This window comes from Anser brachyrhynchus, assembly GCF_964034855.1.
Source record: "Anser brachyrhynchus genome assembly, chromosome: 1".
Taxonomy (NCBI): Eukaryota; Metazoa; Chordata; class Aves; order Anseriformes; family Anatidae; genus Anser; species Anser brachyrhynchus.
This window is the reverse complement of record NC_137694.1, coordinates 55,695,641-55,717,616: the sequence shown is the minus strand read 5'-3', so window position 1 is coordinate 55,717,616 and position 21,976 is coordinate 55,695,641. Positions and strand designations below refer to the sequence as shown.

The 21,976-nt window shown below is 52.8% G+C and overlaps 2 protein-coding genes across 6 annotated transcripts; both read right to left on the bottom strand.

The window, feature by feature from the left end:
- Positions 1-716: 716 nt before the first annotated feature.
- C1QTNF6 (C1q and TNF related 6) lies at positions 717-9,046 on the bottom strand. 3 transcript variants are annotated; one of them, XM_080600923.1, is made up of 3 exons: positions 8,915-9,046; positions 4,992-5,229; positions 717-3,867 (listed from the first exon to the last, which is right to left on the bottom strand). In XM_080600923.1, the coding sequence occupies exons 2-3, from the start codon at positions 5,221-5,223 to the stop codon at positions 3,320-3,322; spliced, it is 780 nt and encodes a 259-aa protein (XP_080457049.1). In that variant the 5' UTR covers positions 5,224-5,229; positions 8,915-9,046; the 3' UTR covers positions 717-3,319. The 3 variants fall into 3 exon arrangements, with proteins under 3 accessions (XP_080457049.1, XP_080457051.1, XP_080457050.1); XM_080600925.1 differs by lacking the exon at positions 8,915-9,046 and adding an exon at positions 8,702-8,847; XM_080600924.1 differs by lacking the exon at positions 8,915-9,046 and adding an exon at positions 6,069-6,195.
- A 6,157-nt stretch (positions 9,047-15,203) lies between these two features.
- SSTR3 (somatostatin receptor 3) lies at positions 15,204-20,624 on the bottom strand. 3 transcript variants are annotated; one of them, XM_080593730.1, is made up of 3 exons: positions 20,070-20,624; positions 18,115-18,327; positions 15,204-17,360 (listed from the first exon to the last, which is right to left on the bottom strand). In XM_080593730.1, the coding sequence occupies exon 3, from the start codon at positions 17,303-17,305 to the stop codon at positions 16,100-16,102; it is 1,206 nt and encodes a 401-aa protein (XP_080449856.1). In that variant the 5' UTR covers positions 17,306-17,360; positions 18,115-18,327; positions 20,070-20,624; the 3' UTR covers positions 15,204-16,099. The 3 variants fall into 3 exon arrangements, with proteins under 3 accessions (XP_080449856.1, XP_080449858.1, XP_080449857.1); XM_080593732.1 differs by having other exon boundaries at positions 18,115-18,205; positions 20,070-20,361; XM_080593731.1 differs by having other exon boundaries at positions 18,115-18,319; positions 20,070-20,261.
- Positions 20,625-21,976: the final 1,352 nt, after the last annotated feature.

Below are 21,976 nucleotides of genomic sequence, written 5' to 3'. Positions count from 1 at the left end.
GGGACTCTAACCCTCCCAGATCTTCCACTCAGGCCTTGAAGTCTTCACTCCCACCAACCCTCAATGCTCACCATTTTCCCCAAGTTTATGTGTAATTGTCACTTGTCTTTGCATATCTGACTTGAAACTCAAGCTTTTGCCATCACACCCAGGTCTTCCAAAACATGTACCCAGCTTGAATATGGAACTACACCCTGCCCCATTGTTAGCAAGCACGAGTGTCTAGGCAACAATTTAATGTCCCTCATGTCTGCACTTCCTGGCTTTTACCTCTTGGCACAGAAAACAGAACCACCACAGGGAAAACTCACTTGTACTTGATAGAAGTATCTGCCAAAAATTTCACAATCTAAAGGACCTGATCCCCCTAAGGAGAAGTCTGGCCTTAGCCCAGCCTTCCTCGATAGAATTACTTAAGTACTTGAAGATCAATCTGACATTGTGCTGCCTTCCTTTTTGGTAACTTCCAAAGCATTCTTCCCTGAATTTGCTTAAAAGTTTACAAGGAGAGGGAAGAGAGGTGTCATAATTGTCAATATCAATGTAGCAAATGTCTTTAAGGAAACAGACAAGGATTCCCGTGGATTTCCTAGGGAAGTTTCAGAGCTGAGTTAGTGGTTGTACCTGTTTGTTACAGGTTAATATTTTTCTCATTGCACTACTCAGCCATAAACAGAGCTAGAAGGAATAGGCTGGGAAGGAAAAATAGATCTAAATGCAAAACAACCAGGGAAAAAGTTTAATACCACAGAATTTATATATATATATATATATATACACACACACACAAAAGTTCTTGGAGTTTGTTTTTGTAACATAAAGCACCATTAATTCCACAGTACATTACAACTCAGCCTATTACACCTTCCAGAAAGCACCCAAGACTCCTGAAATCTGATTTAGCACCAAGGGATTGCCATCTTGTTTAGCACCAAGAAGCCTGTTAAACATACCCTTTGGTCCCCCTGCCCTCCTCTACCACATGCATTAGGCACCATCTGGATGCTCATGGGTAGCACATGAGACCTATCACTGTAAGTAAAAAACAAAAACAAACAAAAAATACAGAAAAGGAGGAAGAAAGAAGCTTGTTTCTGGGGATATTCAGTGTTATAGAGGCTTGCTTCTCTTCAGGGAGACACGGGGCACTCTAAATACACAATATCTGGGTTTGCAGCCTGTGGCTTAGGAAGAGAGAAAGGGATTCAGTCCTGAGCATCACCTCCAGCATGTTGCTTCTTCGCCACTGCCTGGAATCCTGTCTCTGAGGAGTTTCACACACTGACCTGCTAAGGGAAAGGAAGAAACTCGGTTTCCTTCCGTTCCCATGATCCCATCATCACGTGGTTCCCTGGGAAAGACCTGGCTTTGCCTCAGCAAAACCACATTTTTATACACATTGCCTCAGTGACAGCAGTGGGGAGGATCAGGGGCAGAAAGTGCCTAAAACTCATTCCAGTCTGCACAGCTTCCTTAGCAAAGCAGGGAGGGTAAGTAAGCAGGGCAAGAGAGAAAATGTCCTGCAATTCTCTCAAGTGATTTTTTAATATTTAGCCTGTGACCCTGTACCTTTGCCATCCTGGGCTGAGTGTACCTGACCGAGTCCTAATATAATAATTTGTTTTGTATCTCCTAACGGAGAGCTCTGGTAGTCACAGGTGCCATAGACAGAGACCATGGCTAACCATAAGGCCATGGAAGCATAAGTCAGAAGACTTCATTATCAGCGATGGGCAGAGGAGAAATAGTTTCTCCTGCTTGTCCTGTCCTGAGACTCAAATAATAATAATATATAAAAAAAGACAACTTTTGGCACTGCAATTTGTGGCAGCATCAAAACTCATGGAAGTGATTTTCCCAAAGTGCTGAGTCAGTCTCACCCGATCCCCCCAAAAAACCATCACACCCCCAGCGGGATGTGAGTGAGGCCAGAACAAATGGTAGTAGAAAATCCTACCTCTGGCATCCTTTCCCACTGCAACATATCCAACCTGACAAGCGAGGGTTTGTTTTAGCCACATGTTTTTCTCAGTTGCTCTAATGAGATTGCCAGAAAAGGGCACAGAACATGTGGCAGGGAGGCTTTTAATACTGGGACGAGCTGCTGAAGTCTCGCCTCCTTTCACGCCACTGCTTTGCCTCTAGTTCTTTTCCAACAGAGAGGCAAAGAGGTGCCAACCCGCCCAGGTTTGGAACCATGGTTTAACTGCAATTGGTCTTGCAGCCTGCAGCTCAGGCCCTGAAACAGCAGTCCCTCAACGCCAATGTGAGAGAACCACCTTCAGGAGGACTGACATAATGACATGCAGGAGCCAGGGCCATGGGAGCACCCCTGCTGCAGAAGTGAGCAGAATCAGGTTCAGTCTGCACCTGGGGAAGGGAAAACCCTGTCTGGACTGGGCTTGGCTTCCCAGAGCTGGAGAACTGAGACTGAGCAGGGGTTTGGGAGGGAGTTTTGGCAGGGTTCTCTCTCTCTCTCGTTCTGTGCTTGTGATCCCCAGTGGGAACAGAGTGGTGGGCTCTCCTGCTTCAATGGCAGATGACTCTGAAGCATCTGGATGTGTCTGGCCCCTTTCTCTTCAAAGAGCTAGGGGTGACACAGCGGAGGACTGTCCCACCAGGCCACCATTTTACAGCCAGCCTACACTGGGGAAGGGCCACGGGGCCCTGAAGCTAGGGCCATAACCTGAGGGCTCTGTGACCCAAAATTGCGTCTACAGAAAGTCAATGACATACTTTGGAAGGCCAACAGACTTCTTTTTGGAAAGACAGTATCTTCTCTCACCGCTCCTACATCTTCCTTGTGCTACAGGAGACCAGCAGACCCCAGTCTACTCAACACACTACGGGTGTGAATGCTGACATTAGGGCCATGTTTCAGGCTGTAAAACTGGCATATCTAGTCAGGATAGAGAGAAGCCAGGATGCACCTGGGCAGTGGGAACTTTTTAGCACTTTCTATGGGAGCCTTTTGTGTAGGAAGTCCCAAGGAGGGACACGTTCCCAGAGGCAACATCTTAGCTTTAACTCTAGGACCCTAAATGCCAGCCACATCCCACTGGCAGATTTAGAACAAGCCAATAACTTAAGCTGGGGTCATAAGGTGAGGGGTGAGAGACGGTAGTGTCCCGCTGTAAATGCACAGATACAGGCCTGGCTGCGAGAGAGCGTGAGGTGGGAGACAGTGTGGCAAGTTTCACACTCGATGCCTGAGACTTGACAGGCTCATTTCCAAGTGATTTGCAGTGGTTGCGGGCAGTAAAGAGAGAGAGAGGAAGAAGAAGAAGGCCAGAGAGGCCTTGGGAAGGAGGAGAGGCAATTAGTCAAGGCTGGGCTTGACCAGGTACCCGTTGAAGGTGATGTACACATCGACATCATCACTGTAAATGGCGTTCTCCCGCTCCCGCTTGTAGAGCCTCACCCAGACCTCATCGTTTTCCTGAAGCTCCAGCATGAGACTCTGGCTCTGCATGATGCTGCGGTCACTGGGTTGGGCGTACAAGATGACCGCCTCCTCTTCATTGTGCATGATGTGCATGTAGGTCTCCTTGAAGTTCCAGGTGTGGACGTTGAGGCTGAAATAGTACAGGCCACCTACAGAGCAGTAGAATTTGCCATTGAACATGTCAAAGTGGCTGTAGAGGTTGACGAAGACAGTGTCGAAGATCAAGACCTGGAAGCCCTCGCTGCTGTGCAGGGCTTTCTTGCGACCAACGGAGAACGCAGCGTACTGGTGCTTGCAGGAGTCCCCTGCTGTGCCCATCTGTCCTTTGCTGCCTTTCTGGCCCTGGGCACCTCGCTCTCCTCGCGGCCCTTCTTTGCCCCATTTCCCTGGCATCCCAGGCTCTCCCCGGTCTCCTTTCTCTCCTACAAGAGGAAGCAGAGAACAAAACCCCTGTGTGATACCAGAGAGGTGGAAGTGGCAGTGAGAAAAAACAACGAGGAAACAGGACTGCTCGAGGATGGGGCAATGCTGGAAGAAGGAATGTTCCTGAGGGCCACCATATCATTGTGCTTTATAGAAAAGGAGCCAGCAGAGCTGTGGGTGTGACTGGGGTCTCTTTCCTTACTAACCACCTGATATGACCTTGCTGGAGGTATTAGGATCTGTCCCTAGGAGACTCCAGCCCAAGATGGAGCACAGCAGTGCAAAGTGCTGCTGGGGCTCTTGACCTCTTGTTCATCCTCCATGCTCTTTTACCCACACCCCAGTCCCTGCCCCTCCTACACACATCTCCCAGGACCCGGTTATCCGTGTAATGCGAACACTGTTCTTGCTGCAGGCTGGAGAAAGGGACGAAATTCTGATGCCTGTCAGAGAGTATGACTAGAGAGGGGCAAGAAGTGAGGTTGGAAGGAAAAGATCCAAGGTGAACTTGGTGGGTGGTGCAGTAAAGTTTAGAGGACTGATACTGTGAGGATACTAGCAATATCTGGGCATCCTGTGTAATTAAAACTGCAGTACTACCCTGGGGTTCATGCATGGCCTGTCACAAGTTTGTGCAGGCATTAATACATTGAGAGAACAGCACCAGGACTTACTTTGTGTGTAGAGAGAAGACAGAGGTCAGCTTCCACCAAAACTGCCAGCATTCCAAATTTGTGCCTTGTTCCCTTCCTCCTGTCCCTCCCCCGTGTGGTTTTGCAAAATTGCTGGTGCACAGATTTCCCTGCAACACCCCACTCTAGTCCAGACCTATATCTGCCCCTGGACACACTTGTGAGCTTTGATGGGCTGCAGCTATTTCCAGGCTGGGCAGGGGAGGGAGGACATCAGCCAGTCCAGGGGAACCGCAGAGCAACAATGAGTGGAGCAGGATCCAGCTGGGAACAGGCTTTTGCCCACAGCAAAGCCTCGAAGGGGAGCCCTGGAGAGAGGAGCTGATCTAAAACAGGGAGCCTTTTCCCCCTAGCCAAGCCAGCCACAGCAGGGTGGAACAAGCTGGCCCCACGCAGGCCTTGGCACCCCAGGGACCAAGATGGGCACTTACCCTTCAGTATGGTGATGTTGATATAGGGACGCACCTCTGGCATCGGGTAGGGCAGGTGGCGGTGGCTGGGAGGGTGAGGTGAGGCATCTGTGGAAGAGTCCAGCAGGTCACAGCAGCGCCTGCAAGCACCAGGGGCAGGTTCTGTGAGGCTGGGTTCATCAGTGGGCGCCCCAAGGACAACAAGAGGGAGGAGAAGGAAGGCCAGGGGTGTGCGCAGGTAAATTATGTCCATGGTGACCTGGGAAGATATGAGGAAGGGCTGGAGTGAGGCATAAGAAAGGGAGAACACGAGGGATGGAGCAGATATCACCAAGAAAGTGATACTGGTGGCTGGAGCCAGTGGAGGGACAAACTGGCATTGTCTCTTGGACAGTGTTACATGCTTGATGTCCCTGGAGGTTCAAGGCTGCAATCTGAGTAGCAACCACATGGCTGAAGAGGATGCCCCACGCCCTTCAACCCAGACCGATGGAGAGTGGAAGAAGGCTTCACCCTCAAAGCCTGTCTCGAGGCAAACCACTGGAGCCACTCAAAGACTCAGCTGCCAGGCAGGGATAGAGGAAGGAGACATGGCAAACCACAGAGCTCCTTCAGCAAAAGCTCTAGTAGGGTGCTAATCTGTGGAGAAGGCTGTAAAGAAGTTCTCCAGACCTCCAGCTGCCAGGTATCAGCCATTCACAGGTGTTATAACCCAATGCCCCAGCTGGAGCCAGACCCATGTGTCCCTGCAGAGAGACCCCTTCACCGGTGGTCTGGGAACTTATCTCCAGCCCCATCCCTTCCCCACCACCAAATCTGTGTTCTTAGGGCCCTCCACCAAGCTCCCCTTTCTATCACAGGAGGAGAGCCGAAGCCCAGCGCCTTGCCCAAAGGGCTGGCTGACTCCTCAGAGCCACAGGCCTTTGCAGCAGGTCCAGAGAGGAGCTGCTCCCCTGGAGAGGGGGAAGGAAGCAAAGAGCAGAGCAGGCAGCCCGCAGAGAAGTGTGTGTGCAAAAGACAGACATGCAAACATGCTCAGAAACCCCCTCTCCCAGCCTCTGCCCCCCTTGCCTCAGCCTGCACCCCAGCACAGCTCACCCTGGAGGCTGAGGGCTCCCCTCTGTGCTCCCCAGCCCCTGCTCGCTGCCTTCTCTCCGCACGCAGCGCTGGCCCCCGGGCCCATGGCTCCAGGAGCCGGCTTGGCAGCGGCTCTGCTCAGCACTGGCAGGGTGCACAGCCCGGGCTTGGACCTGCTCCCTCCCCTCTCCTCTCCCTCCCTTCTCCTCCCTGGCTTTGGGCGCCCTCCATTGCAAACCAGCTTAGGTTTCAGTGCTTCTTAACTCTTTCCTAGGTGGTTTCTTTTCACTTTTTGTTCTCTCTGCCTTTTTCCTTCCAAAGAGCCTAGCCTGATCGGTGAATTGCAGGCAGAATGGGTTGCACCCTCTGGAAAGGGTGGGAAGGCAGCAGGGCACTGTGTCATCCTGAGCACCTTGTGGTGGGATGGTGCAGGATTCCCCCCTCTGACGGTCCCCCGGGTTAGCCCCTTGCCCCAAGAACCAGCCCTTCACCTGGCTGCCCATTCTGCCTCCCACTGATTGTCCCCAGACTTCCCCTTCTTCTTCCATTCTCTCCTGTACTGTTTCTTTCTGGGTGTCACCGCAGCCTCTCACTCCATCCACTCTATTTCCAGCAGGCTCATCTGCCAAATGGGAGAGGCACTGGCTTTTTCCCTCTCTGGTCACCCTCCTTCCCCGGGCAGAGCCCCAAGCCTTGCGCTCGGGCGCGTGTCAAACCCCGGTCATGTCCCGGGCAGAGAAGTTCACACGGGAGGGGTGTGCTGGCCCAAAGCTCAGCACCACTGCCACCAGCAAAAGCTGAGGCTCTGCAGAAAACCCTGGTGAGGGTCTTTGCCCCCAGCCTGGTGCTGAGCTGATCCTCTTGTGCCCTTGGGGTGAGCACCACGTGGCTGCACTGGGAGCTGGGATGAGGGCCATTTTGGGGTGAGGAAGGAGATTTTAGGGGTTCTGTGGCAAAACTGGATTTGGGAACTTATACCCGGTGCGGGTGCACATGTGCATCCTTGGAAGGCAGAAGGGAGGGTGAGCAATAGTTCTTTCTGCGGGGGCCAAAAGTGCCAAGTCAGCACTGCACAGTTTCCAAGGGAAGCTGGAGAAGACTTCTAGGCTTCTGAGTGGAAAAGGGTTTTGTGCATGCCTACGCGTGCTTGGATTTTTATTTATTTATTTTATTATGTTTTTGTTTTCCTTCTCCCAGTTGTTCGGTTTGGGAATAGGAGGCCCTGCTTCCCAGAGAGTGGCTGGTGCTTGGCAGGACCCCAGCACCACTGGAGAAGCAAGCGGAAAAGTCTGGGAAAATATGTGCTGCAAGCCAGGGGGAAGGGAGGGAGGGGGCTGGGAGGGCTGGAGATATTCTCGGGCTGCCTGTCAGCCTGTAGCTCAATGAACACGGAGCCAACATGCCTCCAGCCACGGCCAGAGGGGGCCTGAGAAGCTCACTGCTGTGCTCGCGAGCTCCCAGCACCGAGCCTCCCACCTCTGCCTGTGCCCCGGTTTCCCCTTCTGGAGAATGAGAGGGGGAACAGGGGAAGGGGCAGAGCGATGCTGCTTGCTGATGGAGCCTCGCCAGCTTACAGAAGCAGTTCAGTGTGTGATGAGTTGTATTTTCTGCCCACTGCTGCTGGGGATTTCCGCAGCTGACAGTACTATTGCTGCTAGCCTATACATTTTCTGGGGTGCAAGAAAACTTGGAGACTCTGACACTGAAGGCAGACTTCCTCTCTGTTCATCAAAGCTTGCAGTGCCTCACTCTCCCAGGTCTTATTTCCAAGCATGACATTACCTCTTTTTGCAGCTCTTTGCCTTGTATCTGACCTCCTCCACCCTTTTAGGGGAACAGGCAGCACGAAAGCGGTTGCCCTCATTTCCCTCCTACCTCTCCATCCACACACATGAGGTGCTGCTCACAACCAAGCAAATATTCTCCACGAAGGACCTCACTGGCTGGGCTTTTGCCTTTTTCTCATCTGTCTGGAAGAGCAGCAGTGGATGGTGAGTAGGACCTTGTACCCCATATCTTGTCCAAGCTGAACAGGGACACTCAGGGAGCCAGCAAAGACTTGCTCTGGTGGCATTGCCCTGCTGGGCAGCAACTTGTGCCAGTACAAACACCTTTGCCAGAGAAATATTGCCCTGCTCCCTGAAGGGAAGGGGCTGTACCAGCAGTGTTTTGCCAGTGCAGCCACTTTTACAGGAGGTCTTGGCTCTCACGGCTGCGTGCTCATATGACGGGTTTCAAGAGCTCTATGCACTGTCCCCGTGCCAGCCACACTTCTCAGTGTAACCCAAGCCTGAAGGCACCCTGTGTGCTCAACCAGCCTCTCTCTCCCTTGTTGCACACTGCCTTGGAGGCAGCCCAAGGAAGCTCTGGCCAGATTGGACAACAGCAATCCCTGCTCAAAAGCAGCTGCTTCCTCCTCCTGCGTTTCCTTCCTTCTCCTGAAGCCCTCCCCTCAAAGGAGAGTGTAGGAGATAAAGCCTGGATCTCCCCCAGCGACTCCCTGCATCCTATTAACCCTGTCTGCCACAGGTACAGAAGGAAGGAAATCCCTTGGTGTCTCCCCCCCCTCCACACCCCCTGTGTGCAGCTCAGCTCCTCCCGCACACGTGGACCCCCTGCCCTGCTACCCATGCAGGAATCCACCACGAACCCACCCGTGCGGCTCTTCCATCGGCAAAACCCAAGCTTCCTCTCCGTAGCAAAGGCACCTTCTGTGTCCGTCCACACCACGAGGCAGAGGAGCAGCCCCTTCCCTTCCCCTTCCTGGCTGCTTCTCCTGGACCAGGGCGCCTTTCCCCTTCCCCAGCCCTCTCCCCCCACGCTCCCAGAGCAGCGCAAGCAGGAAGGGGAAGCAGAGGAGCTCTTACCTCCGCACCCCTCCGGAGGGGTCCCGTGCTGGGTTTTGTGTTATCCTCAGCTGCTCCTGGTTAGCAGCGCGGGGAGGGAGGGAGGGATGGAGGGAGGGAGGGAAGGAGGGAGGGAGGGAGGGCTGGCGGGGCCCAGCTGACTCCAGCCAGATGCTCGCCAAGTGCTCTTATGTAATTACCGTCCTTTCCATCCTGCCTCGGAGGCCTTGGTGAGTGCCTCCCCCCTGCGCTGCCCCGTGTCAAACTTGGCTCGCGCTCCCTGCCTCCTTCCACCCGCCCCGCGCTTTGCTCAGCGCAACAGCTGATTCCTTCTGGAAGCAAAGTTCACGCTCCTGGAGGTCACACGTGCCTCAGGGAGCCAGGGCTGGGGACTCTCCTCCTCTTCATCACTGCCCGGCCCTGGCCTCACTCTTGGTCTCGCTCTTCCTCAGCGCCTGCAGATGGGGAGGCGGATACGTGGGGTACGGAAAGGTGGCAGTGACTTTCCGTGCTTTGGGGTGCCCCAAGTCACCCTGTGACAGCAGCAGTCCCTCTGACACATCCCAGCTCTGTTTTTGGGATGGCTGATCGTCCCAGGCCAGATTGCAGAGAGGGGTGGGAAGACAAATCTTTTCCAGCCCGCGGACTTGTGCAGCAGCCAGTCCCTGCTACCCAGGAGCACCAACGCTGCGTGAAACTGCTGGCGGGGGGACAGCTGAGGATGTGCAGGCTTGTTACAAGTCAGCTGCGTGGCTACATTTCCCTCATAGCTGCTGCCCGAGCGGGGCCTGGATCAGCGAGGAATGACACATTCCTTGGCTTTACGCAGCCTGCTGCAGCGTTTGAGGGCAATTCTGCCAGCAGTGATTTCTTCTGTGGCCTGCTCTGTCAGCGTGGCAGCCTGGCTTTTCTCACACGGAACATAGCCTGGCAAAGCTGATACTTTTTTTTTATTGAGTTCTTTCTTTTTTTTTTTCTTTCCCTTTTTTTTTTTTTTTCATTTTTTACTGTGCATTGCTTAGACGCCACGTGGAGCAGCTGGAAGAGCCATTCACCTGTACTCGCAGCTAGAGCAAAACTCTTGCTGGAGCTGGCAGTCTCCAGCACTGAGCATGAACGATGGATGCATGTGCTCGTCTCCCACCTCCCGCTGCCCCCACAGCTCATCTCAGTACCACGCCTGCCAAGCACATCTGAACGGGATATCCGGGACCTGCTGGAGCCCTGCATCAGCTGGAGATGTGCTGCAGCTCAAGGTGCATCATCCAGGCTGCCTTCTCCCCACAGGTGGCTTCTCCAACTCGAGTCTCCCATCCTCTGACCCCACCTGCGTGTGAGTCCACTGAGAAAAGAAGCTGCCAGTTTCCACCCCAAATTTTGGCATGGGATTACAAGCGTTAACCTTACTGCAGGCAATGAGACTTCACAGCCTTGTGAACATCTAGACCCTATACCTTGGCTTGGTGGGAGATACCAGGGGATGCTGCAGTCTGTTTGAACCAGTTCTTAAAAATAATCTTCATCCAAGTCTGCTCTCTTCTGCTTCTGTAACTCTTCCTTAGAGCCCCTCTTGCTTCATCAATGCCTCCTCTTTTCCCCATCCACTCTGATCTAGATCCAGGAACTTCTACTCTTATATTGAACCATCCTACACATGCCCCTAGCCCTCTCCTGGGGACAGCGGGCAGCTATTAACGGTAGCTCACTACTGGGGGCATCTCATATCTCACAAGGAGTGCTTTGAAAGGTGAACAGTGGTTAGGTCAAGAAGATTTTCTCCAGAGGTGCCCATGAGCTTTCTCACCAGAGAAACAAGCACTGTGTCAAGAGGTGGGAAGCTGGTGTTTAAGAGCTCAGAGAAACTCATGGGTCTGTGATGGATATTTCCAGCTGCAACCATCCTGACACCAGGGGGGCTGAAACAAAGAGGTCCGACCATCCTGAACCGGGGCCTAAGCCTGGTCAAACAGATTCTTGCCACATTCTGCAGGCATTTGGTCCACCACGAGCACGGTCATCACTCTGGCCTCCAGGCGAACAAAGAGCAAGGGCATGAGTGTTGTTCGATACCTATGCAGCAAAGCAGCATGCTTTTTGCAGCAGGAGGTGGCCAGGGACAGCATCCCTGTGCGTGGCAGCGGGCTGGGTGCTGGCACACGTCCCTCTGTTCCCTCTGCCAGCTTAGCTTAAAGACCGCTGCAGGGAACAGTGACAGAGCAGAGATGAAACGGCAGTGCTGTATGTGAGTCAAGGCACATAGATCTCCTTCCCACACATCCCTGTTTGTGGTGTACAGAGGGACATGCCACAGCTGGCTGCATGGACATGCCGTGCATGTGTGTGTGTGTGTGTGTGTGCATGACGTGCTGAGTGTGAGATCTGAGTGAGCCGGCTGTGCGCTGCGTGGCGTTTGCATATTTTATGCTTGGGAAGGCAAAGAACACCAAGTTTTCATGAGCAAATATTTGCATATTTTCCACTCGTTCAAGCAGATAAAGCATTTCAGTTCTCTGTTGCATCCTCAGGAGAGCCAGGAGCATCTTCTTTTCAGGGGGGCTTCCCTTTCTTGATCTGCCTGCCTCTTTTAACTGCTGGCTCTCCTATTTCGACAACAGGTTAACTGCTTCATCCCCCTCCCCACACCCTGTTTTTCCAGGGTTCTGTGCAGCAACTGACGCAGAAAGCAGCCAGGACAGTTTTGCATTCGTCTGTGCTGAGCCACTGCATTACCCTGCTGATTACAAATACACCGGCTCCCTAACAACAGCTTCAAATGACATTAAAGTGTGGGCTGCGTTACTAACATCCTGGAAACGTCCCCTCACTGCAGGACCCCCTCCCCTACCACTTTTTCCTGCCCTGCCAGCTTCTCTCCAGCAAATCCACTGCTGAGCAGAAGGGGTCAAAGGGAGGGGGTCCGAAGCTGCCCAGTGCAGATATTGGGATGGCAGAAATGTGCTTGGGTGTGTGTGTGGGGGGGGTCATTTGCACCATCATGTTGTCAGCTCGCAGTTTTAGGCTCTGCCTGGGCTGTGGGGGTGTGGATGTGCTGTCTTCTCGCATACACGCTTGGGCTGAGACGTACAGGAGTTACACGCATGTCTAGGCGTGCGTGCATCCGTGTGGTGGCCACGTATGCTCTCATGCACTCACAGATATGCGTGAATTAAAAGCACCCACAGACATGAATATATATATATATATACACATTCACATGGTCACACATATCCACACAGTCACATAAACACTCATTTACATATATGCATATGCATTGCATGCATATGCCTCTGTGTCTGCTCCTCTGCACTCTGATGTGTGCGTATGAGCTCTCGGCAGCCAGCAGGATGGGCTCCCCGCATCTCTCACAGCCTGCCTGTGATCAAACACTTGCTGGGAAGAGACATTGCACAACACTGCTGAAATCACTGCGGCCTTTTCTAGTCTTGCAGCTCCCATCTCTACGTGATGAGAATAAAACCCTTTGTGCGGCGCGGGGATGGAGCCCTTATCTCCATGCCTCCGCACCCAGAATAGAAAAATCCATTTCCATATCTGACTGGAACAAATCGCACCCCCCAACACACGGCCAGAATTTCACTGAGCCGCTGCGCGTGGTCCCTGTGGCCTTTGGGTTGCCCAGAGCCAGCCGTGCTCTCCTCAGGAGAACCACAAGGGCACCCGGATTAGTGCCATTGTCACAGAGATGAGCCGGGGACACACCAGGGGGGAGAAAGAGCTGAGGAGAAAGGCCAGTGTGGGGAGACAGGGATGTAACCTTTGTCATTCCCAAATGCCTTTTAATCGATGGCGATACTTTGCAGAGTTTTGTAGTGTTCATTTTCTCCTCATGAATTTCAGGCAAAAATACCTTTTTTTTTTGCCCCCTAATCTTATTTTTGGTTTACCTCATTTTACCTCTCCCCCGCCCCCCAAGTTTGTCACTGAAATATAAGCTGTGGTGTAGGGGGGAGAAGGAAACCAAAGACAGAATAATATGGCACTTGTGATCTTTTTTCTTTTAAACTCCTGTTTAGACTAAAGACCCCCAATTTTGCTTTCCTCAGCTGGCTCCCCTGCAGAGGTACCTTTCTAGTGGGCTCACATTCCCTGTACCAACATGATGTCTCTTTGGCGTTGCAGTGCTTGAGCTCTTCGGAGATGTAGGTGTTTTAAGAAGCCAAACAGTCGGTGGAGTTTCTCGACTGGTGACTTGCAGCAGATGGACCTGCAAAGGCGTGCGAAACGAAGCCTCAGCTCGGTTCGGTGGGGAAGGAGAGCATCTCTGCTAAGTGTTGGCAGCCGGGGAGCTCCCCCCACCTCCCCGGGCAGCTGTGCAGCCGCTCCAGAGAAGGAAACCCTTCCCATATCTGCCTCCCATCCCGCTCAGCTGCCTCCTGCAAGGTCCTCATCCCCTGTTTCACACCTTCCTCAGAGCCTGGTCATCAACCACCGCCATGCTCTCGAGCTGACACCATTTCTCCTCTGTCCTACAGGTATTTCTGTGCCAGTTGTGACCCTTATTTCCCTCGCCCTACTCCTCACTGCAAGAGGCACAGCGCAGGCCCCCGTTTAAAGTGCTGTGTTGTCCTTGTATCTAGCCACTTGGTAGCCAGACATTTCTGACTTTCTACTCTTTGTTGCCTCTTATAGAGGCAGGAGCTTCTGCAGCTCATCTTCATTCTGCTAGGATTTATTCATTGCTCTTCATCCAGTGGATGCTGCAGGAGCTTCCCAAGCCAAAAAATAAAAAATAAAAAAAAAATAAAAAGAGGCCTTTTTAGTGCAACAGATTGTATATCCCACGGCCATGAATAATTTGGCTGCTTTTCTCACCGGGGCCCACAGCGTGGGGAGCTGGTGCATGGATGGAAGGAGGAGGAGATGTGAAGATGCAGCAGAGGATAGAAAATGGCTACCAAGCACTTTCTTTTTTCCCCAGGAGCTGAGCCACACTCCTCAGTATACGACTGCCCACGCTCAGGGGAGCAAGTGCGCTTTGCCAGAAGAGCTAAGCAGAAGGTGTGTGGTGTCACTGGTAGCTCAGCGTTGGCTTCTGAGGCTGAACCTACAGGCGTGGATGGCTTGGCACCAGGGTCGCAAGCTCAGAGAGGAAACAAGAGGGTGGAGGAGTCACAGGGACAAGTGTTCTCGGTCAGGGAGGTGGTGGCAGTACCAGTGGCTGAGAGCTCAGCTAAATGTCTTCATCTTGGTTATTTTTGCCATCCCTTCCCACCCTTCCTCTGCTCTCTGGCCTGGCTGAGGCATGTCTCCTCGCCTGAAGCCCTGCTACAGTCCTCTCCCAAACTCAGGTGTCCTGCACTCCATTCCGCTGAAACCTGCCAGACCTTCACGTCTTCTCACAAAATCTTTGGGTGACCTTGTCTCATGCTTCCTTGCAAAGTCATTCTGTTTACTTTATCCTCAGCTACTGCAGCTTGTTCTGCTTCCCAGTTCAGAGCTTTTGTCCTCCGACCCAGCACCCCTGCCCCAAGCTATCCCTTCATGCCTCGTGACTTCTCTTAAAAGACCTGCGAAACATTTCTATTACCCAGCCAGCTCTTGTCACTGACCCTCCACAGACTTCCTCCTTCAACATCTCCTGAGCTAAGGGAGGCATGTCTCCTCTTGATGGGTCCCTCCCTTCCATTCCTCTAAATTATTTGTGGAGGGAAGTGCCCAGACACTACCAAGGGCATTGGTATGAGAATCTTCTTGGTGGCTGTAGCTTAGCAACAGCATTCATGGAGAAGCTCAAGGTGTGGGGACAGACGCTCAGCAGAGCCTGCAGGAGTGAAGCCAAAGTGAATGGAGAGACCTTCATCCCACCTGCCCTTGTACATTGCTGCTCCTCCAGCCTGCGCACTCAGAGCCAGCAACAGCTTCCCTCCAACAATGTGCACAGAAGCAAGCTCTCCCCCAGCACTCACAGCGACACACGTCCTCTCACACTCTTACACAGCTAGTCACACGCACACACACATTGCCATATATACTTGCATACTTTCACATACAGCCACCTTCCTGCACACACAGACACCTCATTTCTTCTCCATCCAGAGCCAAATACCCTCTCATTTCCCACCAGAACAATCACTTTGTAGTATTTCCCAGACTCCTGCAACCGTAAATCTCACACACTGGAGATCTCCCAAGACCCCTCTGTTCCCTGCCCCCTTTCTGTACTGATACGTGCTTTGATATCCTGTACCAGTCAAACATTCCTCCGTACAGAGATCAGAGACACTGTGTATTCCCCGGAGAGCCAAATCTATATCATCCCCCCTCCTCTTAACACACAGAGTGGTTCTGCTCAGTTGGCCTTTAAGTCCAAAGGCTTTTTGTTTATTTACAGTCAGGCGGAGGGAGAGGAGAAGGGAAAGGGTGCTTCAGTTTGTAATAAACCTTGCCTCCAACCCATGCCTCGCTGGCTTCTTTTCTACCCTTCTTACATCATCCACCAGGGTGCAGAGTCACCAGGAAAACCTGAAGTTTGCAGGGTTCAGGAAAGAAACATCCCATTTGCTGTCCCAGGTAATTCTCATCAGCCTGCCCAGAGTCCATGAGAACCCTAGGAAGAAAGAGCAGGATTTGAGTAGTCAGAGTGGTCTCCAGCCAGGACCAGTGCAGGAGCATAAGCTGTCCCTAAGACTTGCTGGAGAGCTAGAGAAGGGTCAGCCATTCATATAACTGGCTGGCGTGTCTTAGCTGCAGAGAGTTTTCCTTCCTGTTCTTCCTTCAGGGCAAATCGTTTCTCGTGTTCGTAAGGAAGATAACCGAGGCACTGTGATGCCTATTACAGATCTTCAAAGGCACAAGTCACATATACCTATCTGAAGACTTCCTTGAAGTGCCTGACGCATGGTAGCTGATGCCCTTCACAGCTCAAGGTGGTCAAAGGTTAGATCATGCAGAATAGGGCTGACCTTGCTCTCTCCGTACTGCCAGTGCCCATCACCTCTGCAGCTCTCCCTGGACCCAGCCCCTCCTTTACCTGGTACCACACAGACCTCAGGTGTCCCTTCCAAAGCCAAGTGCAATGCTTTGCTTTTTCCACAAGCTCATGGAGCCCTCTTCATCCTTAAGCATAATCTTGACCTTTAATACTCCCTTGTATTGACCTTTTCCATTGTGTTTGAGGTGGAATAGCACAGAGGGTGAAGGGGATCCCACATCTCAATGTCTCTTTCCCCTGCACCGTCCCTTTCATCATAAATAACTGACATGCAGCTTGTTGCTCTTCTCAGAGCCCACAGGCTGCTCAGGGAGTGGTTTTTGCTCATTGCTCTCTCCTGCCCCATGGCATAGTGGTCGTTCCTTCCTGTCATTACCGTTCTGGGCAATCTTGCTGATCTCTCCCTCTTCCCCTTCATCATCAGTCTTCTCTGGCGGACATGCTGGCACTTCCTGGCTCTGGACTCGGCGGGATGGCCTGAAGATGGCCCTTCGGAAGCCCTGCTTGAAGCGGTAGGAGAGGAAACCATAGATGATAGGATTGGCACAGCTGTTGGCATATGGCAGCACCACCACAAGGAAGTAGACACCGAAGAGGGATGGCTCCTCTGGCAGTGGGCAAACAACATTGATTATGTTGAGGACGTAGAATGGAAGCCAGCAGAGGACGAAGACGGCCACGACAGCCACCACCATGCGAGTCACTCTGCGCTCTGAAAGCTTGTGCTTGGAGGACAGAGCCCTCACCCGCCTGCCGGAGGAGCGGACCTTCACGACGATAAGGAGATAGCAGAGACAAATCACCAGCAGCGGCCCGAAGAAGCCCAGGGTGGCAGTATAGACGATGAAGCCAGCTCTCCACACCGAGGCAGGTTCTGGCCACTGGATGTGGCACGTGCTCATCCCTAAGGGGACGTCTGAGAAGACCACCACGGGTAGCACCACTATGGATGACAACATCCACACGGTCGCACTCACGGCCTTGGCTACCCGTGCCGTCCGCCATTTGGAGGACTTCCCGGGGTGGACCACGGCCAGGTAGCGGTCAACGCTCATCACCGTCAGGCAGAAGATGCTGGTGAACTGGTTGATAGCATCCACAGCCATCACCAGGCGGCACATGAAGGACCCAAATGGCCAGTAGGACAGGGCATTTTGTGCAGCCAGGAATGGCAGGCCCAGCATGAAGAGCTCATCGGCTAGGGCCAGGTTCAGGATGTAGACGTTGGTCACTGATTCGCTCACCGAGTGCCGCAAGACCACGTAAATGACCAGGGAATTCCCAACCAGCCCCACCACACAGACAATGAGGTAGACCAGGGGGATGAGGACACCGCTGAAAACCACACCGGGGCTGGCGGTGGTGGAGCTGTTGGGGGTGGCGAAGGCTGCCCAGCTACCAGAGGCATTCCCCTCCTCTGACACTGCCGGCGTGGGGAGGCTGAAAGCAGAAGTGTCCATAGCAGAGGCAGGGCAGAGGGCGAGGGGAGGTCTCCCTGTTGGATCAGTCAGCAACCTGCATGTGAGAGGAGGAGAAGAAAGAGTATTTACACTGGGGATATGACAGCTGACCAAGCCACAGATCAAATCTCCACATTAACAGTCTGTGAGTGTGGACATGTGTGGGAAGTCGAGGTGGGTTTGCAGATGCTGGCAGCCATGGGAACACGTGGGACAAAAACGATCCCATCCAGGCCTGGGAGGCCCAGTGGGCATGGAGGGATAAACAGGGACATGGCTCAATGTGTGCCAGTGGATTCTCCTCTAGGGAAAGATCCTCAGGGGAAGAACCTTGCAATGGGTTTGGAACAGGGAGAGTCGCTCTTTTGTGTCACGCTAGTTTGAAAGTAAAGGGAGAGCTAGATTATTCTGGGTACTCCAAGAGGGATCGGTCCATTTCTCTCTCTTGTCTTTCTCTCATTTTCTCTCTCTCTCTCTTTATGCACCCTGCTACACACTGCTAATGGAAGAGGCTCTGCCTGCCCCAGCTGTTCACAACACCAAAACAGTGTCCCAGCCCTCCTAATGTGGGTTGCCCAATTGCCCGTCACATCAGGGTTTGGCATGGAAACAGCACTCTCAGCTCACTCAGAGAGAGCTTTGAGCAAACAAGCTCTCAGCTCTCCACCAGCTCTCTGCTGACACTGGGTGAGAAGTTGCAGGGAGAGAAGAGACAGATAAGGGAATGACGTGCCTTCTGTCTTTAGTCAAGGCTCCAGACATGTAACAGTGCCCAGCATATACTCCAGACCAGAGACACCCTGGCATACCTTAGGCAGGGGAGACGTGTGATGCTTTCCCGATCACTCCAGCTTTGGTGAATTTTTCTGGACTGGCAGGGTCACCGTCTTGATGCACCAGCTCCTTGGAAATGATGATGACTTGGTGGAAGAGTACAGGGACCCTGAGGCTCACTTTTACACATCCTGACAGATCTCTTAGGGCCCTGAAGCTCCTTTGTTCTTGAAATGAAACCTGGGGATCTCAAAGGGAAGGACTCCCAATATTAACAACTTTTAGGAGGCTAGAAACACTCCAGAAACTTTTCTCAAAGACAGCATTTTACAGAGCATCCCAACATTGTTCACACATGTCTTGATAGTACAGCTTTTTGTCTTTTTTGTTGATGTCATTCAGCTTCTGGAAACCTCAGGGGAGACCTGAGTTTTGGATGGATTCCTTGAATATCAGATAGGCAAACCCAACAGACTCCACAAAAGTACCAAATCTTATGCTGAAAGAACCTCATCTGACAGGTCCCACAAAAAGACAACTGGGCAACTGTATCTTAAGCTCATTCCTATTAGCTATTGCATAAACATTTCCTGCTATACTTAAATGGGCTTTGAAGGACTGGAATTTTTTAGGATGTTTTTGCATGTTCCTTGGGCTGTAAAGCACTGTCTTAATGGAAGACCATCTCTTGGGGTTCTGCAGTACTGTGTTGTCCCACACGTCATGAGTGGATGCAATAAATAAGCGGAGTAGGAAATGATTTGATACTCAGTTTCTAAGCTCCAGGATCTTTCCTCTGATGTTTTTTCCACTGCTGTTCCAATGACGCATGTGCCCATTAGCTCTTGTTGCAAAGGGGATAGCAGTGGCTGCTCTAGGGAGAAAGATCCCTGTGACAGGTGGCAGAGACCAGAACAAAGTGTTCATAAAAAGATGATCCTCTAAAATGCGAGGACATCGTTAGGAACCCCTGTGGGTGTTCCTCCTTCATGCACAGGAATTTCCAAAAAGATATTTGGAGAAGAGCCCCATGGATGTCAAATATGGATAAGGACACTCATGCTGGGGTGAAAAGCATATGGGGAAGTGTCTGGGGTCTAGACCTCAAAACTGGTTGCTCAGGCTGTTGTTTAGCAATACATTAAAGCCAGCTTCAGAGGTCCAAAAGCCCTACCAAAAATGCTAAAGCATACAGCACAAAACACAAATTCTGTACAATCTTGTTCTTCTGCTCAAACAGCTATGGTGGAGAAACTTTGTCTTTTAGCAGGCATGGTCTGTCTGCACCCCTCTAACTTTGTCGAGTACCATCTACCAGCTCAAGCTTCACAGCAGATATTCTGGCTAGTTTTAAAGAACAACCACAGGACATCAGTGCCTCATTTGGGTCGGATCCATGCTGCTGGCTGCTTTGGCAGCACCCACGTAGGTAGAAAGTGGTGAGGAAAATTGGCCTCAGACTGAAAGTGTGCATCTGCTTGGGGTCTGTCCCTAGTGATGTGAACAGCACCTGTTGCAAGAGGCTTGGGATCTCCTAACGGGTGCTGCCAGAATGCTCCTGGCCCATACAGCTGGAGAGCAGGCGTGGGCAGAGAGGTAGGGAGGGGCAGGGAATTGGTGCCACTGATTTTTTTAGGGATAAAAATATGTATTTTTTTTTCTATATTTCTGCATTGATTGGGAGGAGGAGGGGGATACTAAAACCTGATTGCAAAACAGGACAAAAAGCTGTGAGAGACCACTGAGCCCAGAAACTTGCAAGCCCCTTGCCACCCTCCCCTCCTGCCCACCTTTTTTCCCGTGGTCCCATCCCAGCTCAGGACGGCCGCTGCCTCCCTGCAGGGCTGAGCAAAATGGTGTGGACCAGGCTGTGCTGGCAGAGCAGGGGGGGTCAGCAGGCTTCTTCTCTGGGACTCGGAGTTAACTTCTGCATGGACTCACGCCCGCGGGAGACAGCTGGGAAGAGCGGGCAGAGCCGCCGGGTACTTACGTGTCGTTGGGATGCATGTTTTCCTCTGCTTCACCGGGGAGAATCCGTGTCATAGTTTTCCCCTTCCCTGTGCTTTCTTAAAAGCAACTGAGCAAAGCAGTCCCAGGAGGGAGCAAGTCCTAAAATGTCCCATCAGCAGAGACGCACGTCCTCCTTCCTGGGCCTGCCCATCGCCCCTCTCTGACTGCTGCGGGACTTCGCCTCCTCAGCCCCAGGACCCGCTCATGGGGGGGACGTGGCCGTGCAGGGATGCCAGACCCCTCATCCCCACACTGGTGGCTCAGCGGACCCCGGTGTGCCCCCCGGTCCCCTGTCCATCTGCAGGAGAGGGGGGCTCGGCGGCTGGGGGTGGCAGATGGAGAGGGGTGGCAGCTGCTGGGGGACGGATCCTGGCGACCAATGGGCGCCAGGCGCAGGAGCAGCGGCAGGAGAATGAGAATGAAAGGATGAGCGATAGGGCATGGGAAGAGGGAGAAAGGGAGGGGAGCGACCGGGATGGAGAGAGGAAGGGGGGAGAGAGATACAGGAGGGAAGCGAGGGGAGAGCGCAGGGAAGGGGGTGGGAGACGGCAGGAGCGGTGATGGAGGAGCGGGGTGGGAGGAGGAGGGAGCCGAGGGGAGTGGAGGGGAGATGAAGGGAGAAAGGGATGCTGAGAGCAGCTGTGTGGTGGGAGAGTGGTGTGGCAGGGGGGGATTCAGCCCCGCCAGGGCCTCCTCAGCGAGGGGTGATGGTGATGCAAAGCGCTCTGCAAATGCCCCCCTCCCCGGGAGCTCCCTGCTCCCAGCATCTTGCAGGCAGGAGCGGTGCTGCGCGGAGCTGCAGGCTGACAGCAAAGCCTTCTGGCTGGTAAGATGCTCGGAAGCAGGGGTGGTGTTCAGCACACAGATCCTGCTGCCCTCTAATCTGCCCCTCGAGCACCTCCAGCGGGGGGCAGATGGGCAAACAGGGGGCTGTCTGTCTCAGCTTTCTCCCTCCCCTGGCTCCCTGCAGAATCTCATGTCTTTTACACCTTCTTTGGGGAAAAAAAAATAAAAAAATAAAAAACAGAAAAAAAAACTACATAGCCCCAAACTCACCCATCAATTTTCATCTGTGCTGCAAGGGGTGGACCCAGAAGAAATGGGGCAGGGCAAGAAATTCAGCTCATTTGTAACTGGACTTCTCCAGGAAGGAAATTAGGATTTCCCCATCCCATTCCCTGCTCTGAGTGCTTCCCTATACTCCTCACCCCTTCCCTACCCTGCAGCCTACCGCGATGACTCCTTGTACTGTGCAGTCACCCAGCTCTTGGCATTTGGCACTGCTGTTCTGAGCATTTGAGCTCCTAGGGCCAATTCCAGCCTCAACAGAAGCAGTGAGCATCTCTGTTAGACGAACATAGCCATGGGCTAAAACCTGGGCTTCCATAACTGCTGGTGCAATTTGATGTCCAGCCAGTGTTGCTCGAAGGTGAACAGGTGAATGCAGGTTAGAAAACTGTCAGGACACCTTCTGCTGAGGTCCTGGCCACATACTGTCTGGAGCCACAGGAGAGATGAGGCCTCACTGGGGAAGAAATGGCATGGGCAGCACCCAGTGGTTGTCTTTGTCATGGCAGGGCTGTGTCCACCGCACCATGCAGAGAGCCCAAGGGCTCGTGCCTGGAAACAGCCGCTCAACAGCAGAGGTCTGCCCACGCCAGCTACCCTTTGTAGGACCTGTTAGCATACGCACAGTCACAGGACCACAACTTCCATTTCTCCAGCTTGCTTCCTCAATGCCTGGAGTCCTTCCCCGTTCTCAGCCTCAGGCAGCTCCACCGGTGGTTGTGAAAGCTGCTTGAGCTGTGTTGGAAGGGGAGCTCAGCTCGTGCCCCTCCACAGATGCACCGATTTTGTTTCATGCATATGGCGAGCCTCTCCTTTCTC

What these genes read in the sequence shown, in the direction of transcription:
- C1QTNF6 (XM_080600923.1), bottom strand. Translation starts at nt 5,223, where the DNA reads ATGGACATAATTTACCTGCGCACACCCCTGGCCTTCCTTCTCCTCCCT. An exon ending in CAACATCACCATACTGAAGG is followed by an intron (nt 3,868 to 4,991) that starts GTAAGTGCCCAT and finishes TTCCTCTTGTAG; the next exon opens with GAGAGAAAGGAGACCGGGGA.
- SSTR3 (XM_080593730.1), bottom strand. Translation starts at nt 17,305, where the DNA reads ATGGACACTTCTGCTTTCAGCCTCCCCACGCCGGCAGTGTCAGAGGAG.